The sequence below is a fragment of the Bos indicus x Bos taurus genome, chromosome 16 (assembly GCF_003369695.1).
Source record: "Bos indicus x Bos taurus breed Angus x Brahman F1 hybrid chromosome 16, Bos_hybrid_MaternalHap_v2.0, whole genome shotgun sequence".
Taxonomy (NCBI): Eukaryota; Metazoa; Chordata; class Mammalia; order Artiodactyla; family Bovidae; genus Bos; species Bos indicus x Bos taurus.
Window position 1 is genome coordinate 19,139,854 of NC_040091.1, and position 25,416 is coordinate 19,165,269.

General features: G+C 37.6%; 1 protein-coding gene across 1 annotated transcript in view; it reads right to left on the bottom strand.

Moving 5' to 3' along the window:
* The window catches only part of USH2A (usherin), a 938,899-nt gene extending 914,906 nt beyond the window's left edge, over positions 1-23,993 (bottom strand). Inside the window, exons 1-2 of the mRNA XM_027564435.1 lie at positions 23,494-23,993; positions 19,820-19,985 (exon numbers count right to left, since the gene is read on the bottom strand). Of these exons, the coding sequence (XP_027420236.1) occupies positions 19,820-19,985; positions 23,494-23,978 (651 nt within the window). The 5' untranslated portion in view covers positions 23,979-23,993. The remainder of the gene's footprint in view (positions 1-19,819; positions 19,986-23,493) is intronic.
* Positions 23,994-25,416: the final 1,423 nt, after the last annotated feature.

A 25,416-nucleotide genomic window follows, 5' to 3' on the forward strand; every position in this document is an offset into this window, starting at 1 on the left:
ACATATTTAAAAAGCAAGTCATCTATCATTAATGCTCAGTTATACTAGAGTTAATGATTTAGGACAGGGTGTTTAATAGGTCACAACAAAAATTAACAACAGCTAATAATTATAGATGCTAATTTGGATAAGCTCTCACTAATTAATAGAAGAATTTATCCTTGGTATTTATTTTAACTGCAGTCAAGCATTGCTTATTATTTTAATCACTACATGAACCAGTTATACATGGTACAAATGAACGTCAAACTACATATATTAACACAAGAAACTCCCAGTCATGAGATCTGCAAATAATAACAATTGTTTTTCCATCATGATAACCCTATGTCCCTATTCACAAATCATATAAACTAGTTATGGTCATTTTAACATGGAAAAAGTCTTGAGGGGTCACAAGCTCCACTTCAACACGTGAAAGTGGATTAGTCACTCAGTCGTGTCTGACTCTTTGTGACCTCATGGACTGTAGCCCACCAGGCTCCTCTGTCCACGAGATTCTCCAGGCAAGGACACTGGAGTAGGTTGCCATTCCCTTCTCCTCAACATTTGAAGTTGCTTCAAAAAAGGCAGATATGCCAAAATTAATTGAAACAAAATGTTTAAAAGTACAGACTGTATTATCTCCCTGAACTCCACTTTATGTTTAATATGAAATAGCAATTTCTCTTTCCCCTATGGTGTTCCTGGTCACGTAAATTGGCTCAAATGTTGACACACTAATGCCAAGTGAAAAGCTGCTCTTGAATAAAGTCTTTCTAACTGTGAATGAATCTTGGACTTGCCCACAGGAAAGGGATGGGTCTCTGCCAGCAGCAGTAGTTGTGATAATCAGCAGTAGTTATGTGTCCAATCAAGGACACACCTTGTTGACTTATGTACTTACTTTACACTTACCTGGAATGATATTTGGTTCAAAAACCATTTCAACCTTTTAACTTCAATTTTGACAAAAGAGTTCCTGAAGAATGTTAAGAGAATCTACAATTGCTCACCCATAGGTTTCTCATCAAGCATTTTATAATTCGCCAGTACACCCAAACACTGCTGCAACTTAGGTCAAATTTTTATTTGTAAACAAGACCATGTCTAGCTTTGTCAGAACTGACTTTGCAGTATTTGACCAGTGTATCTTTTTCCAATATCCAACTCACTTTACAGAGGATTCTTTCTTCCTTCCCACCCATTTTAGCCAACTGCTCTGCTGTTACACAGCTGGAGGGGATTGGGGGCAGGGAGGTCCCAGAGGGAGTGGATATATGTATACATATAGCTGATTCAAAGCAGAGACATCACTTTGCCAACAAAGGTCCATCTAGTCAAGGTTATGGTTTTTCCAGTGGTCATGTATGGATGTGAGAGTTGGACTGTGAAGAAAGCTGAGCGCTGAAGAATTGATGGTTTTGAACTGTGGTATTGAAGAAGACTCTTGAGAGTCCCTTGGACTTCAAAGAGATCCAACCAGTTCATTCTAAAGTAGATTGTCCTGGGTGTTCTTTGGAAGGAATGACGCTGAGGCTGAAACTCCAGGATTTTGGCCACCTCATGCAAAGACTCATTGGAAAAGACTCTGATGCTGGGAGGGATTGGGGGCAGGAGGAGAAGGGGACGACAGAGGATGAGATGGCTGGATGGCATCACCGACTCGATGAAGGTGAGTCTGAGTGAACTCTGGGGGTTGGTGATGGACAGGGAGGCCTGGCATGCTGCAATTCATGGGGTCGCAAAGAGTCGGACACGACTGAGTGACTGAACTGAACTGATAGCTGATTCACTTCATTGTACAGCAGAAACTAATGCAACATTGTAAAGCAACTATACCCTAATTTTTAAAAAGAGAATAAATGTAATGAAGAGTTTATAATAAATAACAAGCATTTTTAAATGGTGGACAAGGTCCCCTTTAAAAGATTGTGACTTCTGGTTCTAATAAAGAACCAGAATAATCCCATTCCTCCCAGGTCCTCTCTCTACAATTTAAAACCCTGGGCACAACACGACAAACAAGTATGGGAGGACTCTTCAAGGTGGGAAGAAGGCAAAAAAACTTTGGGATCTCAGGATCTGAGAAACAACATGGCAGTAAATCCCCTAAGTTTTCTTATTAGTACTCATATACCCTAGATGGAGCATTCCAGAAGCATCTATCCTAGAACTGCCAATAGGCATAGGTAAAATAAGTTCCAAGAAAAGTCTAATTCTCCTAGATAAAGGACCAGGAAGTGGTGGCCTAAAATAAAAGGGCTTTTAGGCAATGTCTACCCTACTTCTGCCAAACACCAATGGAAAAAATTACAAACACATAAATATACACTCTCTCATAGTTCTAACAAAGCCCATCAGAGGGCTAATATTTCACCCTACCCTCCCAACCCAGCAGAAGCATGCCGCAGTACTTTGAGTCCCCTATGTGGTAGAACTGACAGAGCCATTCAGAGAGCTCACCTTCCTTTGCCCCTGGCGAAGCAGCCAATGTCCTCCTGCAGGGCCGTGCTGTAAACCCAGGAAGGAGCTGCTCTGTCCTTCTCCACTTCAGAAAAGAAAGCAACTCTCCAATTTAAAGGTAGAGGTAGTATTGATGGGAAAGACTAAGGAACTTACTTTCTATCCTCTGCTCCATGGAAGGAGGTAATATTCTAACCGCCTTCCAAAAGAGTATGCCTTTTGGAATACTCTTTTGGGGGAGCTGATCTGCCACCCCCACCTGCCTGAGGCAGGTTGTACTTCAATTCTTCACCAGGGGAACGTCACCTCAGCCCAGCAAGGACTGAGACTCCAACTCTACCCTCCCATCTGACAACAAGGAGACATGATGAGGTGGGGCAAAGAAGGGTACATCAGCATTTCACTTCCTCCGCCCATGTCATGTCCTGGCAGGAGCTGGCCCGTCACATTCACCCAGCATCAGTATGACTGAAAATGACGTGTGCGTCAGGGCCCATCAGCACTTTACCTCCCCCAACCCTTGGTGTCAGGGGAGCCCAGTTGAGAACCATACATTTATACCTTCTTCACGGCATGACCAAATGCAGTGATGTGAATCCGGGCTAGTCTGTACCCAAGTTCCCATCCCTCTCCCACCAAGTGAGCAGGGCCTAGTGGGGAAGTGAGCTGAGCCCCCATCCCTGGTGTTAGACTGAAGGATGTGGTGTGAGGAAGGACTGGTCAGTATTCCACCACCTTCTTCACTTCCTTGTGAAGTGAACCCAGTGGGAAGCTGAGCCTCCTCTTACACCTGGCATCTGTGAGGCAGAATAAGGTGACAGGGGAAGGATTCTTGACCTTCCACCACCCTCTTCCCTGGTGTCAGTAGAGACCAGCAGGAAGCTGAGTTTCCGCCACCCTAAAGCTACAAAGTGGTGTGAGTTAGCAATGTGCTTTCCCCGCCCTGATGGCAGTGAGGCTCAATGGGCATATATCCCGAGAAAACCATAATTCAAAAAGATACCTGCACCCCTATGTTTATTGTAGCACTATTTACAATAGCCAAAACATGGAGACAACTTGAGTCCATCACAGATGAATAGATAAAGAAGATATGGTGTGTAACGGTCCATTGTGTGTGTGTGTATACACTTAACATATAGAAGTATATAATGTAATTATATATAATATATGTAATATATATATATTGCTTAGGCATAAAAAAGAATGAAATAATGCCATTTGCAGTAACATGGATGGACCTAGATATTGTCATACTAAGTGAAGTCAAAGACAAATATCACATGATACAACATGTATGTGGAATCTTTAAAGAAATAATACAAATGAACTTATTTACAAAATGGAAACATACTCACAGACTTCAAATACAAACTTATGGTTACCAAGGTGAAATGTGGGTTAGGGGGAGACTGAAAGATTAGGCATTTGGGTATTAACATATACACACTGCTATATAAAAATAGATAAACAAGGACCTACTTATAACACAGGAAACTCTACTCAGTATTCTGTAATAACCTAAATGGGAAAAGAATCTGGAAAAAAATGGATATATGTATATGTACAACTGACTCACTTTGTTGTATACTTGGAACAGAACATTGTAAATCAACTGTGCTCCAATATAAAATAAAAAATAGAAAAATACATCACTCAGACACAACCAGGTGCTACCAGTAGGTGGCCCAGTTCACTGAGGAGGCGTTTGAAGTGCTAAACTTCCAACCCTTCATCTGTAATAAAGCAGTGTGGGTCAGTGAGGTGGTGGTGACAGGAGCAAGTGGGAAGCTAAGTGTATACACTCACCTGGTCATTGTACCTTATCTCAACAGGGGGTCAACCTAATAATAAAAAGAAGAGTAAAGTGGAGCCAGAGTCTCAGAACACAGTATCTAAAATGTCCAGAGGAAAATAAAAGTACTTGTCATACCAAGAACCAGAGAAACTATGACTTAGAATGAGAACAGAAAATCTACCAATACAACACTGAGATGAATCAGATAGTTGAATTATTTGATAAGATTTAAAAGCATAGAAGTGCCCCTGGAAGAAGTTGTGAACTCTCAAGGTGAATGAAGAAAAAGAAAGTCTCAGCAAAGAAATAGAAGTTATAATAAAAGATTAAAATGGAAATTGAAGCATTTTAAAAAATCCACTGAAACAACAACAATTAAAAAAAAATTTGCTGTATGGACTCAAGAGTAAAGTTAAGATTACAGGATAGAAACTAAACTTGAGGGTAGATCAACAGTGTTTATATAGGTTAAATAAAAGAGGAAAAAAGAGATTAAAAGAAATAAAATGAAGAGCACCTCACAGATCTGAGAGACAATAACAGAAGAGTTAATATTGGGATAATTAGAATCTTGGAGACGAGAGCGTGGATTGAAAATGTATTCAAAGAAATATTGTCTGAAAACACTGAGAAACAGCAAAAGACATAAACATACAGAATCAAGAGGCTGAGCAAACTCAGGATAGATAGTAGGATAATACCAAAGACATTCACACCAAGGAGTTCAATATTAAACTTCTGAAAACACAAAGAAAAACTGAAAGTAGCCACAGGAAAATGATGTGAAACTTATTAGGGAATATCAATTCCAGTTAAAACAGGTTTCTCACCGGAACGATGGAGGCCTGAAGGACGGCCACAACATTTTTCAAGTAATGACAGAAATTAACTCTCAATCACAAATTTTACATTCAGCCAAAAATATCCTTTAGAAATAAATGGAAACTCAACACATTCTCAGTTGAAAAAAACTAATAAATTTTGTTTTCATCAGTCCTACTCTTAAAGAAGGACTAAAGAAAGTTACTTAGAAACAAAATGACAATAGAAGGTTTAGAGCTTAAGAAAGAAAATAAAAACATCAGAATGAGTAATACTAAGGGTAAATATATAAACTATCCTTATCATGAGTTTATTAAATAACATTTGATGGCTGAAGAAAAAACTATAACACCATCTGTTGTGGTGCTCAATGTATGGAGAGGAAACAGTCAAGGTAACTGTACTTAAAATCAGGGTAGGTAAAGGGACCTAAATGGAAGTGAAACTTCTATACTTCAACAGAAGCGACAAAACATCAATGCCAGTAGACTGTGACAAGTTAACTATATATACTGTAATACCTAAGACAATAAAAACACTATAATCAAAAATGTCATAAGTAAAAATGAATTCTAGAATGGGCCCAAGTAACCTACAGCAAAGTAAGAAAAGAGGAGAAAAATTAAAAAAAAAAAAAAACAACAAATGACAAAATTGCAGACATAACTCCATCATATGATTAAGCTTAGATGTAAATACACCAAATAAATTGCAAAGATTGGTAGAGAGGATTAAAAGATAATATACAGATAATCAATATATATGAAGAATATATAAACACACACACATTTTATAGACACACACACACACATAATACAAGCTACACAACAGTAGAATATACATTAATTCTAAGTGCTCACAGAACATTCACCAAGAACATTGGGCCATTTTTTTTAAAAATTCAAGAAAATTTAAGGAACTGAAATCAAATAGTGCTTTTTTTCTGACCACAATGTATTCAAATGGAAATCAATACCAGAAACATCATTTTTTTTAATCTTCAAAAGCTCAGAAATTAGACAACATACCTGGAATTAAAGCATGCATCAAAGAGGAAGTCTCAATAGAAATAAAAATAAATAGAACTGAATAAAAACGAACATACTAAAATATCTATGACACAGCTAAAATGGTACAGAGGTGAATATTTACAGCACTGAATTATACATTAAATTACAGCAGAAGCCTATTGCTTTAAGAAGCCTATTGCATTTAAGAAGAGAAAGGTCTAGAAATATTAATCTGAGTTTCTACCTCAAGAAACCCCAGAAAAAAAGAGCAAAATAAATGCAAACTGTTAGGTAGGTAGAATAGGAAAGAGGAGTCCAGAATGGCGGTGGTTAAAAGACAAATAAGGGAAAAGCCAAGAAAATAGAAGCAAGGAAGTTCCCAGTACCCGAGTGAGAACCTCAGGTAAAACAAAAAGTCCTCTTGGCTAGCCCAATTTTCACAGGGCAGGCTCAGGGGGAGGAGGAAAAAAACATATAAAAAGAAGAGCCAAAATTGGGCCAGGGGGCGTCTTTTCTTTTGGGTCCGCTCGCCCTCATGCCTCAAGGATGTATTTTCCTTCGCTTGCTAAATAAAACTGAGCTGTAACACGGAGTTGTAACACTGGTCTATACAAGGAAATTACACAGGACTGTAACATTGGTCCATCTGTCGTTTCAAATTTTTGTTTCAATGAGACAGAACCGAGGAAATTACACACTCCCCCAACAAAACCAAGCAAATGAAAAGAAATAATAAATATAAAAGCAGAAATCAATGAAATTGAGGATAGGTAAACATTAGAGAAAAGTCAAGGAAACAAGAATTTGGTTTTTCAAAAATATCCATTAAACTGATAAACTTCCAGCAAGACTGACAATTATAAGAAGAGAGAAGATACAAATAATATCAAGAATGAAATAAGTGATATCACTTTAGATCCCATAACCAGTTAAATGATAAGTGATAATAAAAAATAAATAATATTAAAATCACAAATTCAATTCACTTAAAATAGACTAGTTCTCTGAAAACCACAAACTACCTAAAATCAGCTGAGATAAAAATATACAATCCAAATGAAAGAAATTCAACTTAAATAAAAAGCTTCAACAATGAGATCTCCAAACAACTTCACTATACCTGAAGATGTCTATCAAACATTTAAGAAAGTGCGAACACTAATTTTACATAATCTATTTCTGAAAACAGAATAGGAGGGAACACTTCCCAACTCATTTTATGAGGATCACTCTAACCTAATAGTAAAATATAGGACAAGAAAGGAAAATTATGGATCAATACAGCTCACAAATGTAGATGGAAAAATCTTAAGAATACTAGTAAATCAAATCAAGCCACATATATAAAGGATCATCATGACCTAGTTGAATTTATTTCAGACACATAAAGTTGGTTCAACATTTGGAAATCAGCCAGTGATCACCCACTTTAATAGGCTAAAGAAGAAAAATATCAAATGATGTAGACAAGGTCTTTAACAACATCCAACACTCCTTATGATGAAAATTTTTAGTAAATCAGCAATAAAGGGAAATTCCCTCAACATGATAGCTAATATTATACTTACTGGTGAAAACTGAATCCTTTGTCCCTAAGATTAGGAACAAAGCAAAGATGTTTGGCATTATCACTCTTATACAACATAATACTAGAAATTCTAGCTATTGCAACAAAGAAAAAAAAAATCATACAGATTGGAAAGAAACTACTCCTAATTGCAGACAACATGATTGTCTATGTAGAAAATCCCAACAAATTACAAAATAATTTTCAGAACTAATAAGTTAAGTTTTTAAATACAGAATTAAGCCCCCTACATTAATAAGGTTTCTACATACTAACAAAAATATGTGAAAAGTGAAGTCGCTCAGTCATGTCCGACTCTTTGTGACTCCATGGACTGTAGCCTAACAGGCTCTGCTGTCCATGGGATTTTCCTGGCAAGAGTTCTGGAGTGGGTTGCCATTGGAACTAAAATTTAAAACCTGATCAATTTCAATCGCTTCAAAGAAAATTAAACACTTATGAATCAACTTAGCAAAACATACACAGGATTTATATGCTCAGAATTACAAAATGCCTATAAAAAAAAAATCAAAGATTTAAATAGGTTATCTATCATGTTCATTTATTAGAAGATTCAGCATCATAAAAGATGGTAATTCTCCCCAGGTTGATCTACAGATGTAATGAAATTCCTACCAAAATCCCAATAAAACATATGGTAGACACAGGTAAACTTATTCTAAAATTTATATGAGAAGGCACAAGCCCTGTTGCTGCTGCTGCTAAGTCGCTTCACTCAGGTCCAACTCTGTGCAACCTCATAGACGGCAGCCCACCAGGCTTCCCCATCCCTGGGATTCTCCAGGCAAGAACACTGGAGTGGGTTGCCATTTCCTTCTCTAATGCATGAAAGTGAAAAGGGAAAGTGAAATTGCTCAGTCGTGTCTGACTCTTAGTGACCCTATGGACCGCAGCCTACCAGACTCCTCCATCCATGGGATTTTCCAGGCAAGAGTACTAGAGTGGGTTGTCATTGCCTTCTCCAGGCACAAGCCCTAAAAATATGTTAAAAAATTAAATCTGTGGTGAAGTAAGACACAAGGTGGGTATGTTTATAAAAGGGGAGCTCAGGGCAGTCTTTTGGTAATGGAACTGTTCTTTATCTTGATTATGATGGAGCCACAAATCTACATATGTGATAATATTATATGGAACTATACACACAAGGGCTTCTCAGGTGGCTCAGTGGCAAAGAATCCACCTGCCAATGCAGAAGATGCAGGTTCGATCCCCGGGTTGGGAAGATTAAGGAAATGACAATCCACTACAGTATTCTTGCCTGAGAAATTCCATGGACAGAGGAACCTGGTGGGCTATAGTCCATGGGGTCACAAGAGTCAGATATGACTTAGCAACTACATAACAACAACACACACACAAACAAGTGCAAGAAAAATGGGAAATCTAAATAAAGTGGGTGGATTAGATCAATGTCAGTATCCTGGCTCTGATATTATACTCTAGTTTTGCAAGATATTACTGGGGATAAGGGATATTTGAGATCATTCAGTATTATTTCTCATGAATGCTTACAAATATGCAATTATCTCCAAATAAGTTAATTAAACATAAAGAAGCACTATCTAGACGGGATCTCTCCAAGTTTAGTGCTCCTCAGTTTTCAGAATTTCTGGGGTCTCACTTCTCTTTGATATTTATAAAAGCCTTTTTCCACAAACTTTGAGATTTTCTGCCTGCAATTGTTAGAGGTGTTTTAGGGGATTAAATAATGGCCACCATTTGTCCCAATGCATATTCCCACAGAACTCATCTTATTTCTAGCTCACTTGTTTTTTTCTTCTAGCTACCTCTCATTCAACCCAAACATTGAACCCAACTCTTTTCTATAGATTCCCTAAAGTGCCAACCCCTCCCCGCAAATAGCTAGCTATAATTGATGTGGGGCAGATAACTACAATACCACAAGGGATTTGCATCCCAGAAAACATCTTAAAATTGCATACTACATATCCATAATCTAGGTTTTCTTGGTCATCCCCACCACAGTGAAATTGGCATGGCCTGAGTCTCCTCTTCCGAGCCTTGGGCTCTGGCTCTCCTCCCCTCCCCCCACCCTCAACTTGACCACCTTCTGACCTTTTCCCTTCTTTTCTTTTCCCTTTCTCTCCTTAAACTGAGAACCATGAAAACTAATCATAAACCAAAGAATCCAACTATTTTTTCTACTTCTAGAATATACAATTTTTTCTGAGACTACTTCATGTAATCTTTAGAAAGTAAAATGAAGCTGCTTTTCCTAATATGCTTATATATATATATATATATAAATAAATACACACACACATATAAATACACAAACATGACTTAGCAACTTAGCACACAATTATACACATATTTATCATGTATATATAATTTTTAAATATCACTTTTCTCTGTTGTAGTTAAGATAATGGGAAGACTAGCATATCCATTAAAGCCTTTCCATTCTTGGGAAAGTTTTTATAATTTGACTATTCTTTCTTTGGCTCAGAGATATCTAAACTGGTATCTTGAACATATGCTCTTATTATGTATCCAGAACAATACAGCTGCTTGGAATATTTTTGAAGGTTGCATTTTAGAGAGAGAAATACCAGGGGAAATTGTATAGGAAAATAAAACTATTCAAGGCCATGTTTAAATAAAGTCATATTCTCTATTCCATTACCAAGCGATACATACCATAGGCCAAATTCTGCCCTAGGTTATATGCACGCTGCTCTTTCTGACTTTAGTGGGAATTGTTCATGTATAACTGAAGGCTTCAGTTAGCCCTGTGGGCACAGAAATGCCTACCCTCAAAAAAAGCAAAAATTATCTGTCTTACTATATTTGGCTTTTAGATGAAAGTGATATAATATAAATGACAATTCTATTAGATAATATAGGTTTTAAAAAGCACTACCATCAAATTTTAACCATTAAAAATTTGACAGAATTACCATAGTGGCATTTGCAAGACCAGAGATTGTTCAAACAGATAAGTAGACGCTGGAAAATACTTTTGGTTGCAATTTTCGATTTTAGTAGTATACAGAATAATGTGTGCTATAATATTTGTATGTATTTTTCTTTTGTATATATCATGCATTTTATAGCTATTGGCTGAGAGTCAACCATTTTCTGGCAAGAAAAATTGCTAAATTTTTCAAACAGCCGTTTCTAAGTTTAAATGTTAATTTACCCATGGTTTGCTTTAGATTTTGATTTAGAGGTATTTTCAGAGGAAAGATCTTACTGAACTTAAATTTTTGCTATGAAATATTAGACTGATAACATTCAGACTTGTAAAGTCTAAACACTGCAATGAGAGACGTGATGATCTTTTTGCACATATTAACTAGACAAATATTTTCTTTTGATGTATACATGTATATTGTGTATATTCTAAGGTAAATAACAGTTATGAAACACAATGGATTAGAAGCAGGTGACAAAACATGGGTTGCCTGTCAGAGGGAGAAACAAAATAAAAATAAAAAATTCATAGCCCTATGTAAACTTCTAAGCCACTTTTTCCAGCCTTCTTTATTTAATACATGATATATTTCTTCCTAAGAAACTCAGACCCCTCTTACCCTTACAAACATCTTAGGCTATTCTCATGCCCCAGGAATTGCTCACCCATTCCTGGTATATAGATTTCCTTCCTCCTCTTCTCTACCTAGGCAAAAGCCTAGTTTCCTTTAGGAGTTAACTCAGATCCTACATTCTTTATGCATCCTTCCTAACAAACCTGAATTGCAGCAGGCCATTTCCTACCTTAAATTCTGATTATTTTATTATACATTTTGTAATCCATCAAGGAAGGCAGGAAAGGAAGAAACAATACTTGGGCCCCACCTCAGAGCAACGAAGACACACTGCAGTGTTTGCATCTGAATGTTTTTGAAAGTTTCTCAGTGATGCTAGTGATTTCTAGAGTTGAGAATTACTACTCTGAACTGCAGTCTAGCTTGTAAGCACTGAATATCAGAAATAGAAGTCTCTTTGAATGTATCTCTTTGGGCAAATGAGACTGTTATTCATACAATCATACAAAAGCCAATAATCTGGGATTTATAAACATCTCCCTTTACCTTAACCTCTACTCTCTTTCAGTCAACAAGTCCTTTGATTTTAATTCCTAAATAGATTTTAAAGCTGACCACTTCTCTGTGTACCTATTATTGCCAACATAGTTCAAGATATACTTATATCTCACCTGGACTCTAAGGGTAATTTAACAATCTTTTTTTTTCTTGTCCTCATACAAATTTTTCTTCTTCACTGCAACCAACATATGCCCAGGCCATATATTTTCCATTCTTCCCCAATTTCTTCCCTCACCCTCTGTTCCCTACATGAAGTATTTTCATAGAGTCCCCTTGAAAAAAATGTAACATGACCACAATGATCTTTCAGTGGCTGTGGCTTCATTTTGCATGCTGCTCTGCTTAGTCTGCTGCACTCCACCCCTGCACTGGCCTTTTAGTATCTCATATGCAACAGAGTCCCTTTTACCAAAGGGCATTTGCACTATGTGCTACACATGTATGGAATGTTCTTCTCTACTTGGGTTGCCTCGTTCAGTTCCATATGTTCTTTTGAATACATGCTGCTGCTGCTGCTAAGTCGCTTCAGTCGTGTCCGACTGTGCGACCCCATAGATGGCAGACCACCAGGTTCCACCGTCCCTGGGATACATGCTATCAGTTAAATTGTGACAATCCCAAAAAGACAAATTGAAGTCCTAACCCCTGTGCTGGGGAAAGAGTGGAAACAGTGTCAGACTTTATTTTTCTGGGCTCCAAAATCACTGCAGATGGTGATTGCAGCCATGAAATTAAAAGACGCTTACTCCTTGGAAGGAAAGTTATGACCAACCTAGATAGCATATTCAGGGGCAGAGACATTACTTTGCCAACAAAGGTTTGTCTAGTCAAGGCTATGGTTTTTCCTGTGGTCATGTATGGATGTGAGAGTTGGACTGTGAAGAAGGCTGAGCGTCGAAGAATTGATGCTTTTGAACTGTGGTGTTGGAGACGACTCTTGAGAGTCCCTTGGACTGCAAGGAGATCCAACCAGTCCATTCTGAAGGAGATCAGCCCTGGGATTTCTTTGGAAGGAATGATGCTAAAGCTGAAACTCCAGTACTTTGGCCACCTCATTCGAAGAGTTGACTCATTGGAAAAGACTCTGATGCTGGGAGGGATTGGGGGAAGGAGGAGAAGGAGACAACAGAGGATGAGATGGCTGGATGGCATCACCGACTCGATGGATGTGAGTCTGAGTGAACTCCGGGAGTTGGTGATGGACAGGGAGGCCTGGTGTGCTGCGATTCATGGGGTTGCAAAGAGTCAGACACGACTGAGTGACTGATCTGATCTGAACCCCTGTGCCTGTTAATATGATCTTATTTTGGAATAGTTTTTGTGGATGTAATCCAGTTAAGATGAAGTCATACTGAATTAGGATGGATGCTAACCCAGCATGACTGGTGTTCTTATAAAAAGAGGACACTGACACGCAATGGAGAAGATGGTCATGTGATGTTGGAGGCAGAGATGAGAGCAATGCATCTAAAAACGAAGGACTGCTGGTAAACACGAGGAGCAGCAAGTAAAGCTACCCCTCTACAGATTTCAGAAAGAGCATGGTCTTGCAGATTCCTTGATTTCAAACTTCTACTGGAAAAGAATACATTTTCGCTGTTTTAAGCTACTCCATGTGTGTTTTTTAGGGAAAGCCCAGAAAAGTAATACACACATCTAATACAATTTCCTCAAAGTAAGCCTTTCTTGAGTTCAGAGATTTCATCAAATTGTCCTTCAGATGATCCCACAGAACTTATCACAGTCATAACTTGGCTTTCATTGGCGTGATTATTTGTCTTTTCTTTCTAATAAACTGTAAGCTCCATCACAGCAGACTGTAAAGTATCACTACTTCATCAGACATTTTTTTCTTTACATGTCACATTTACGGTAGAAGTTAAATAGGCTGGGTTTATCTTTGTTCCCAATTGTCGTGGGTATCTAACATTTCAAGGAGCTACATCACTTTCCTAGGGTTGCACAATTTTTAAGTAAGATATCAAGAATTGAACTTTGCCTTTTTACTAAATATGATATTTTAAAGTCCCATGCAAAGAGAAAAATTAATTTTTACTTGGATTGTTTTACCTTTTTCTAATCAAGTGGTAAAAATTCTTCCTTCTTGTTTTTACTATATTGTTACTGGGCTTGGTTCTGTATGTCATGGATCAGGTAACCAGGGAAGGTTAAGTAGAATATTCTTTCTTTAGCCCACCATGGTCTTTCCTGACTGTTATAAACCATAGAGATATTGAGAACATAACATAAAATGATTTATGTTATGCATTAAGCCACCTGTATCACTGAGAGTATAATCATAAAAATATATTGATTTTAATTATTTGTGCAAATCATGTAAATATGTGAAGCATTATAAACACTGACATTACAAATATGTACAAACATGTATGAAAATTAATTTATATTTACTTTGCAAATATGTCTTTTCAGTTCTTGGTTTTTGTCAAGGGGACACTTAGAGAATTCTGATACTCCTCGTACTTCTGATACAAGTACTTCTTGTATCTTTACAGTGATCTAAGGTCATAGCAATTTATTATTTTTTAGGTAAAGGTCAGGGAAACTTGAGATTTTAAATTCAGGCAGGAAATTTAACCTTGGCAAGGCTGCTTTTTTAATCCAGTACAACTAACTAGGCTCAATAATCACAGCTTTTATTATCATCATTTTTAACTGAATATTCTGAAAAGCTTTGTTAAATTCTATTGATCTTTAATTCATTTCAAGTGACAAACTATTCCCCTAACTTGGGTGATATTTGACTGACTAGACACAAACAGAAGGCTTTCATATACATGTAAATAATTACAGTTTAAAGCAATAAAAAGTATTAAAGGAACCATATGGATTGAAATTCTCTTGTGGTAGGAGTTGAGGTGGTGCTCCCAGGAGAATCCCAGTACACAGAGCTTCCTGAAATGAATGAAGAAGCTTCCATGAGGTTGCAAGGACAGTTTATGTTCCCTCAATCAATAGAGACATGGAAATACCTTTATAAAGTGTGCACATGGGCATACACTCCAGAGATTAATTGAGAGAGTTGGTTTATCTATTCTAACAAATGTTGGTTAAATTGCATTTTATTTTTCTCCAGAACCATCAATAGTTTCCCTTTTTCAGATTGAATACATAAATCAAAAGAACATATTTCATGAACAAACTATGATTATGAAACTCCTATTCTTCATCTATTGATCCCTGAAACTTTATTTACCCATGCATTTTTTTCCCTTCTCTGTATTAGATTAGAACTGCTCTTTTTCACATTATTGTAGCTAGGACCATCTGTGGCTCTTGACTTGTCAGTGTTTCAAGGAGTCCTCAAAATAGCATAGATGTGAAAAACTCATTGCTAAACCAATTCTTGCTTCCACACTTGCAGTATTTCATCAGCTTCTAATTATAGAATACTACTACATTTCAGCATAATTATTAAAGGGTTACTAATGATTCTTTGATGCTATTGGTCCTATAAAACATGTAGAACTATTTAAGGGAAAACTGTTTTCATAGGAAACTCTGAGGTTTTACTTTTAAATGATACACAACAGAATATCAATATCCTTCCAAGCTGCTTTACTCACCAAGCCCTAACAAACTGCTGAAATAAAATCCTTTTACATATTTTAAAACTTAAAAAAAAAAAAGAAAATCCAAAGAGATCTCTTAAAATAACCATAACATGCTGATACAATATGAAAACGAAGCTTTAAAAAATCTGCTAATGTTATCAGTGTTCCCCATTCGATAATAAAAAGTCTGAATTGATTTTTTTCCAGTTTTAGTACAAAAAATATGACATAACGAATTTCAGCTTGATATAATTTGAAATAGCCAATATATTAAACCCCAAAGTAAAATTTAAATTGGCAATCATGTCAGATTCAAGTCCCTGAATGAATATTAATTTAAAAACTAATCATTTTCCAACAGGTTGAAGCTGCAAAATGCTAATTCTTGAATAAAAGCTGTTAGATCCATTACAGTAATATCAGGCATTTTTTTGTTTAGGAAAATAGACCTCCAAAATTTGGAATCTCTGACTCTTCCTAGCACCATTTTTTTTTTGCCCAGGGATTTAATTATTTAAAACTCATTTCTTGTTTTAGATTTGGGAAATTAGAATTCTGATTTTACTGATGGAAAGCTGACACTAAGTGAACTCTCTGAGGTAAGGTGTAAGGCCAGATTGGTTAATTAATTTTATGTCACTATGTCCATGTAAGTTAAATTCTGGTTTCTGAACCAAATCCATGAGTAAAGGTATTTTAGTTTTATAGACACACACATACACGCGTGTGCACGTACCATGTAAATTAATTGATTGTGGCCATATTGGAGGATGAGTAAAGACATACATATACACATTAACTATAGACTTGCAATTTTAAACTTGACTAAGCCAGATTATCAAGTATGTGTTCTATCCTATGCCCAGCATGATGAAGGCCCTGATCCCCAAATGAAACAGAATTTGGATGCACTAGATAATAAGGCAACAGAGAATAAGTTACATTTCACATTTAAAATATATTCTTTGCAGTTAAATAGTGAAAGAGTTACAAGTTGCCCTTGTCCATATCTTGGCCAAGAAGTCTACCAAAAACATTGCTGTGTAAATTACAGACCACAGGGGGAAGCAGGGGAAAAGCATAAACCCAAGCATCACTTGAGGAGCTGGCTGTGTCACTTAACCATGTCTGTCCAGACAACCCTACACAAATTAACAGCTTCCCACACTTCTTTTCAACAAAGAATTCCAGGAAGCCTTGTTTTGCACATCTAGTCCAATCCTCTTATCACATAAGAAAACTGAGCTAAGTGTATTTGTTAAGACTACTGAGTAGCATTACCTGAGTCATATTTCTCTTCTCCTTACCTGTTATTCTTTCCACTTCTTTTTGTATCACTTTTTAGGAATAAGTACCTTCTTTATTAAGCATCTATAACTTTATAAGTATCTTAATATCTTAAATATATCAGAAGTGAGAAGTGAAGGTGTTAATTGCTCAGGCATGTCCAACTCTTTGCAACCCTGCCAGGCTCCTCTGTCCATGGAATTCTCTAAGCAAGAATACTGGAGTGGGTAGCCATTCCCTTCTCCAGGGGATCTTTCTGATCCAAGGATCAAACTCAGGCCTCCCACATTGCAGGCAGGTTCTTTACTGTCTGAGCCACCAGGGAAGCCCAAATGTATTCAGACTTGCGTCCAATTTAAAGGAACACTATGCAGATCTCCAGTTTAAATAACTGCTCTTTAATTATTATTTGAATGAATACAGATCTCCAAAATGCTGGGTATCCCCATATCTATCAATAAATACCAGATGAATAAAATCCAATCTGCATGATTTTTCTGCTTTATGGCTGTTTTGTTCTGTAGTTTTAAGGTAAAACGTAGAATAGGGATTTAAAAAAAAAAAAAAAAAACATAAAAATAAATAAATAAAAGAAGAGCACAAATTGGAAAGGACAAGTTTTCTCTTGATAGTCAAACAGTTATGAAATAAAGGTGTCTCATTAAATCATAAGTACTTTAGCCTTTCTTGAAAGAAGGCAAGGATTTAAAGATTTATAAAGAAATTTTGCCTAAACTAGGAAGTGACTCCTATTTGACATGTATTGAAATGATAATGCTGATTTCAACAGGCACTCTAAGAGCATCTGACTCCTAGGGGAGTAATTCAGTCATGGTTACCTCTTCACTTTTAGATTTTTAAACTTTCTTTGTAAAGCTTTTAATGTACTGCTGCCTGCCAAAACATGGCACAGTTTCACAGGTAAGGCAAAATAAAGGCAGGTAGAAAACATTTATTCTTCATTACTGATACAAAACTATGCAACAAATAAATATACTCATTCGATATCTTTTGTAGAGTCCACTTATTCAGTGGTTTCTATTTCCATATTTTTATAACCCAATTCTGGTTCTGGTACACTGGCAGCAGGCAGAATGGACAAGACATATAATAAGTCTTATATCTGCTAACTACTGAATAAATGAGAGGCAAGCATAGACAGACTGAATCCATCATTGCAATAGATATCAGATGTGACCTACCTTTTTGCAGGTCCTTTCAACCTTGGTGGCATGGAAACCCTGCTCCATGCCAACTGAATTTGCTAAACTCATATCCTACCAAAAAGCAGAGTAGATAAGCCTAACATGCTGACTGAAGATCACTTTTCCAATACCCTCCTAGGAAATTAATCATTTCCTCTCTGTATTCAATCACCTCTCTGCATTTCTATTTTAAATGTCCTTGTTAAGGCTTTTAATGCAATGCAGCACACACGCATAGCAGAATTTCACAGTTACAATCAGACCAAACAAAGATACGTTTAAAGCGTGTTATAATCCTCAATAATAGTATCTACATTGAAATAGATTTTAAAATCCAAATAACAATTCTCAAGACACTTTAAGTGGAACCTGGGACCCCTTGCAGCAGTGCTTGAGTGAACGAGTGAAAGTCACTCAGTCATATCTGACTCTTTGTGACCCCATGTCTCCAGCCAGAATACTGGAGTGGGTAGCTCTTCCCTTCTCCAGGGGATCTTCCCAACCCAGGGATCAAACCCTGGACAAATGTCTCCTGGAGCAACAAAATACAAAGAAACTATAAAAGACTAAAAACAACTGTGTACATGTTCAGTTGGGGCAAATTATGGACAATAAGATGAAAAAACCCAAACGCCACTTCTGAAGAGCTGGGACCAAAATCAGGGTACTGCACATGTCCCATGCACATAGCATCACCAAAGAGGTAGCAGACCACCTAAGTCATCTCTCTGGTCTGACCCTGGACCTGTTCCTAGTCTCACCACATATAAGGAATTAGCTTGCACCTCACCTCAAAGAGCAAGCAAGGGAAACTGTTACTTGTTTTTGCCACCTCCCCTGCTACAGCAGGGGACCCAGTAAAAAAAAGGCTTGCTGAATTATTTGTCTGGCCTCTAATCAATTTCTATTAAGGAAGCCAAGAACCATGGTAGTAACATAAGGAAGTCTACCTGCTTCAGAGTTGGGGGGAATGTAATAAATCAAAGACTTTCACAAAGTACACAAGGCTACAGATGTCCTCTAGTGCAAATGGCATGGACCACACGGGGGTGCACCTGTGAGAGCATACTCACGCTGATGCTCCAAGGCTTTGGCCACCTGATGCAAAGAACTGACTCATCGGAAAAGACTCTGATGCTGGGAAAGATCGAAGGCAAAAGGAGAAGGGGACGCAGAGGATGAGATGGTCAGACAGCATCATCAGCTCAATGGACGTGAATTTGAGCAAACTCCAGGAGATAGTAGAGAACAGAGGAGTCTGGTGGGCTGAAGTTCAGGAGGTTGCAGAGCCTGACTGAACAACATGAGAGCATATACTGGGGACTATGGTACACAGTACCTCTGGTGTAAAAGGCAAGGGTGACTTTAGACTGCACTGGACCCTTCCAGAGCCCTAAAGAAACCAAAGAAGAAACTGTCTGTTCCCGAGAACTATAAAATAGCGGCCATCTCACAGTTATCTCAGCCTTTAGCAACTTCTAAGGCAAATGCAAACTGTTGTTGACAACTAAAGTAATCATATAACACCTTTTGAGTGCCTGATGTGTAAAGTTCATTAGTTCTAAGGTCAGCATTTTAAATGCAACAGTCAAATTGTATTCATATCATAAGAGACTACCTAGAAAAGACAGGTGTAAAATCCAGGCCAAGATCTTAATACTGCATGACTATTAAAATTAGTATTAAGACAGCAAAAGAGCTGTTACACATTTTTAAACAAAATAAAATATACTAAGCAAATAAAACAAAACTTTGCTGAGGATATTACTCCAAATGGGACTGTCCTAAGCATCTGTGGACATTTTCACTGCAATTTTGTGGGGGAAATACTGGAATTTCAAAAGATACATTGTTAGGTCATTTAAATATTGTTTTTCTTTAGTTGTCACTTACAAATACTTAAGATCTGAAAGGTAGTGCTTCACATCTTATGGGAAGATGCCATTTAAAGGAAAAAAAAAAGAAAGATGGATCCTTGTGCTTAACCAAATGTTAAATATTTTTTATTTTACTCACCTGCACACTAAGATGAATCCATTTCTTCACAAGAATTCTCCCCAGTGTCATTACTTTTATTGGAGGCTGCAAACCATTTACTGTGCGGTAATAAAACATGGTCTCTTTCTCAGATATTGTAAGTTTGAATACAATCTGCCCATCCGCTGTTTTTTCTATAACACACCTTGGGAAACAACCAGAAAAGAGAAAAGGTCAGTTTCCAACCAAAAGACATTGTCCAGTGATGGTGGTGCAACAGATCCCAGACTCTCATCAAAGGTCACAATGAACAAGTACCTGAAGGTCATCATATTCAGGGCAAGCTTTCTTTCAATTAAGAGGCCGTTTAATTTCAAGAAAGATAGAATTCTTATTTACAGTACATCTGCTAGAACCTTCACTCCCTTTATTAGAGATTCATGGTGGCAGCTCAAGTGGTTGAATCATCCTGCAAAACCAATATTTAGCCTATTGGCTCATTAGTTCCTCTGCCATTTCTTTTATAGGAAGCGGCACAATACACCACATTCTGCTTGGCTATTGAGCCACCAGAGCAAATCATTTTCTCCTCCTCTTTTTTTTTTTAATGTAAAGATAGTTTAGTGTCCATAGAAGGCTCTAAACTGCTAGCCCTGAAGTCAGAATCGCTCTATTTAATTCCCATGATGAAATGGAGAATGGACAACTATAGTCTTTATTTAGCTCATCATCAACTGGCCAGAAGCCAAAGCCAGTGTCTGTAAGATGACGGCCCAGCTCGCCATGACCACAAAGCCCAAGTGGGGCACTGAGATCATGGTAATGATCTGGGATGAAAGGTCATGGAATCTTCTAAAAATACAGTGAAATATTTTGATAAAATAGAAGAATTTTCAGAAAATTAACTGTCAGGCCAGTTATCAAATCATGTTATTTTTAAAAATCACTTATATCCTGATTACAACAGCACTGTGTTCTCATCCCTTTAAATAGACATGTTTTATGTTTTCTATATTCTCTACTGATTTATGTTTAGTATAAGTGATTTTATTTTATACTAATTATATCATTGCATGTGCCTTAGCCACTCTGAACCCACTGAGAAGAAACAGATATGAACTTGAGCCCATTTCCAATTACATTTCAGTCTAGCAGTTCAACTTTTGCAGAAGAGAGAAGAATCTCCTAAGGAGATTAGTCCCCCAAACCTACTATTTAAAGAGAAATATCATGAACATTAAGCACAAATATCTCCTCCAAGTAACTAGCTATTAAAGATGCTCCTTGCTGCTCACTTATTGTGCTGCTCTGGAAATAACACCCATCCATCTGTCTTCCTATTCAATCATGAGTTGTCTGACAATAGCAGCACAGCCTGGTATATAGTAGATCCTCTGTGCCCAGCCCCTGCCGCCCCCAAAAAATGATGAGTTAGTGATCTGAGTATGAAGAATCAAAGAGGCAAAGGTAAGATTGGGCCAACCTAGAACTATTGCTAAATATGTTTTTAAAACTTTTCTTTTTTTTGTTGTTTTTTAATTTTATTTTATTTTTAAACTTTACATAATTGTATTAGTTTTGCCAAATATCAAAATGATTCTTAAAGGACACATTTTTCTCACAAATCATTCCTCCACATTTGCATTCTTTCTGAGAGTTGAGAGGTAATGATACGATCAGAGAATACATAACTCTGCTTGTTATGTATTACTATTAGTAATTAGAAATAGTAATACATTACTATTTCACTCTCACTTTTTTACTCTATTTTGCACATATATTTGGTGATCAAGTTATGAAAAATATATTTTATATTGGGCAAATAGGTTTAGTTGACATATAGATTTTATATAAAGCAGAGATATGATTTTATGAAAATTCTATTGTGATTCAACTCTTTAGTAGGTGGATATTTCTCAGTCACTGGAATTAAAGTTCCTCTCTATTCCTCACTTCTATGTCTTAAACAATCCAAGAAGAGATTGCCTCCATTCGTTTTTCTTGAGTTTAAATCTACAAGTTAGAATTTGACCATTACTCAAGAATGTATTTGCCAAATGCAGGCTTATTTCCCCAAGCTTACTGAAAATGCATTTCTTAATATGTTATTGATTATCTTCCTTGCTATTTTGTTTGCTTGTAAACATACTTGCTTTGGTAGATAATGAATGTGAGAGGAAGGCAGGTAGCAAAATATTTAGGAACTGGATTTATTTTGCTCCTGGATAAACAATAATTGGATAATCCATGTTTTGTTTGTTTTACTTATCTAGTACAAACACCGCGAAATTCCCCAATTCCCACAGGTATTTTAGTTTTGAGAAGGGAAACGACCTTGATGCTTGGAACTCTCAAAACCGTAAACCATGTGCTACTGCCTCTATAAATGTTCCTCTGTCTTATTTATACAAAATGATACCAATAGAAGATGAATTTTATAGAGACATATCCCCTGGAAAAATTTAGAAAAAATAACTTCATCCTAGCCATATTTGTCAAGAGACAATATTTTAAGACTCTTTGGACATTAGTTACATAAACTAAGTAAGCTGGATTTACGGACATTTCAAACAGTAAGAAAACAGGGTTTTCTTTTAGGGTACATACAGAAACAAAGGTAATGGTTTGAGATGATTTTCACTCCAAATAAAACAAAATGAAAAAATGCCAGCTTTCACTTGGCAAATTAAAACTAAACATCATAGATATTTAAGTCTTATTTGCTTATGAGATTATAAGACTTTTCTGGTTTGTTTCATGAGTTTTTAGATACTTGGCCAACATCCTCATACAAAGAAAACATCACAAGAGGAAGAGCCAGAAGCCCTATGGGAAGAAGAAAGATAAGCAAAAAAAAAAAGTCTCAAAACTGTCTTATTTATTCTCATTTCCAGATTGGCTCTAAACACTTAAGGAAAAGACTGGATATCAGTTTTAGAAACTATTACAGAATGAAAATAAGGTGATTATTAAAAATAACCAAAAATTGTTAACGAAGCCCCCCACCAAACTCACCAAAGGCATTTCTGATGGGGTCAATGGCATTAAATTTTGAGAATCTTTTATGCTTTTCTATATATTTCCTAATGGATGAAAACACCAGGAAGCAAAGGGCCGAAAGCGATCTCTTTTCAGACATGAGGTGTCATTCATTTGTTCAACTCATTATTGAACATCTTTTACAATGAGTTAAACAAACATCTCTTCCTAGGAAAATAAGAACACAGAAACAGTCCCCAGCACTCACAGAGTTCACTGCCTAATGACAATTGTATACTCTAGTAAAGGCAGGTTGCTTATACAAATCTAGACCAAGACCTTGAAAGTATACATTATTTGTATTACTAGTCTCCATGGCTTACAACTCACAGTGAGCCTGGCTGAGCCTCTGAAAACAAGACTAAAGGTTTAGCTAAAACTACTGGGGGAAAAAAAATGAGGCAAGTATAAATATTTCTGCCTGCCATGAAATTATTTTAACATACTCTTGAGGGTTCACTTCATTCATAGAAAGGGGAAAGCACTTTGAATTTAGGGAAAGAAATATTTGGTCAAATGAAGTTGACCAGAAAAGCCTCATGTAGGAGCTGGTCTTCAGTTAGCCTAAATTCCAAAGTGCCTTCATTTCCAGGTTGGAATTCAAGTTGCAATACCCTTGATGCTAACTGATTTTGCAGGACCCTAGGAAAGCTTACACTCCCTCTGCTACTTACATTACACCTCCTTGCTCAAGTTTCAACCACACAGCTAGAGTAAATGATGCCGCCAGCCTGGGAGCAGGAGGAGAGGCAAAGCAACTCTGGTGATTTCCAAAAATGAAACTTGCAGAATGGTTATGGGAGTTGGGACTCAGGTCACGCTGGTCTTTAATGATGCAACCCCTGAGGCCTGCTGAGAAGAGGTTGGCGTAGGTGGGGGGCGATGATCGGTAAGGGCAATCCTGAACACACAGCCTCTGAGGACAGACCCGAAGGCCCTCGGGTGTGGCAGAGCTCTGACAGAAAGTGCTTTGGGCTGGGATTCCGCACGTTGCTTGGGTTGGCACCACCGAAACCTTCTTGAAGGCTGCCACGTTCTCCAGCCTTGGGAACAAGCCCTGAGAGTCAGCCCATGAGATGGAAGCAAAGTAGGCAAAGAGCCATGTTTCAGGGACTGGAAACAAGAGGCCGAAGCCCAGAGAAAGAGCCAGGCAATTCATGTTGACTCAAAAGCATTCTCCTCTGATTCAGGCGTTCCTAAATAAGTTGGAAGGCCGAGGGCACTGGCCAGCAACACTTTATTGCGGGGTGCTTTAAGTAACGTTGAGATAAATCCATTTTCGGGAAACTGCAGACGTGGTTTCACACGGGGGTAACACCGGAGGCTTCCGTGGTGATGGCGAAGACATGAGTAGCAGCTGGTGTCTGGGAATCAAAAGTAGAGTGTCAAGAAAAATCTGCTGTGTCTTTAAAACTTTAGGTGCAGTCTAAGCATGAGGATTCTGAGTCCCTAAGAAACATTATTAAACTTCTTAAAAACATTCTTTAGTACACTGTTTATAGCAAAACACTCATTGGTACCTATCTTCATTGGGCGAATCAAGCACTGGAAAAAGTCCACAGGACAGCCAGTTTGATACACACATATGCACGTGTATTTTATTAATATATTTCCCCACACAGCAATTTCGGATTGGTACTCCACCTCAGGGAATTAGCAGCATCCACTCTCCTTCACAAAACAAAGAACTGTATAGATTTCCTTTACACACACACGGGAGGCAGTTAACGCAGAGCCAACCTGCAGATGTCCCGAATAAAGCTGGCAAAGCACTTTGGGCCTTCCCCCCTCATCCCAGCATGTGAGGCAACTTTAAGCTCACGGTAAAGCTGATTAGAAACCCAACACCATCTGTCCGTCCTATGCCTTAGTATTTAGCAAATGTTTGCGTGTTTCCTCATATGACTATTTGTAGGTTACATATGGACCCCTAATACTGTGTTAGTAATTGTATTGATAAATAAGCTGAGTTACCATTTCTTTATTGCATTTCAACCAGGCCCCTTAGTGTGACAAATGGCTCTTCCCAGGACCGCTGTCCCTGGTTGCCTGGCAACACTACGGTAACCCCCAGAAAGTCTCAGCAAATAGGCCGCAGCAGAAGGACGACTGCAAGGAAGACTTGGGTGCCCAAGTCAGGGATTCTGCACGGCAAACGCTTGGTTACCTGAAACGCAGAGCGCAGTCTGCTGGCTGGACCGCCTGGAACTGAACTCTCCAAGACTTCAGCAAGTGCCTCAAGCAGTGGGAGGGACAAGGATGCAGCCAGGCATGCATAATTTTAAAGTAGCAGTGTACCTTATCCTCTAATCCCTTTTTTGCCCCTCCCCTTTCCCCCACTTTTATGCACCTCAATCCTTTTAGCCATGTCATCAAAATGATCTGCCACTATCAGACAGTAACATAAGAATTCCTAGTGCTCTTTTTTCTGAGCGACAAATGTACTGATGCTCTAAAAGCTTGTTGCATTCATAAAGTTTTTGTTGCCCATTCAATGGTCACCGTGTTCTTCACCCCAGAACACCCTCTTCTAAATGTATGAACAGCATCTGATGTGATTTCCAAATGGTGCATTTGAAGGGTCAGAAATTTTAATT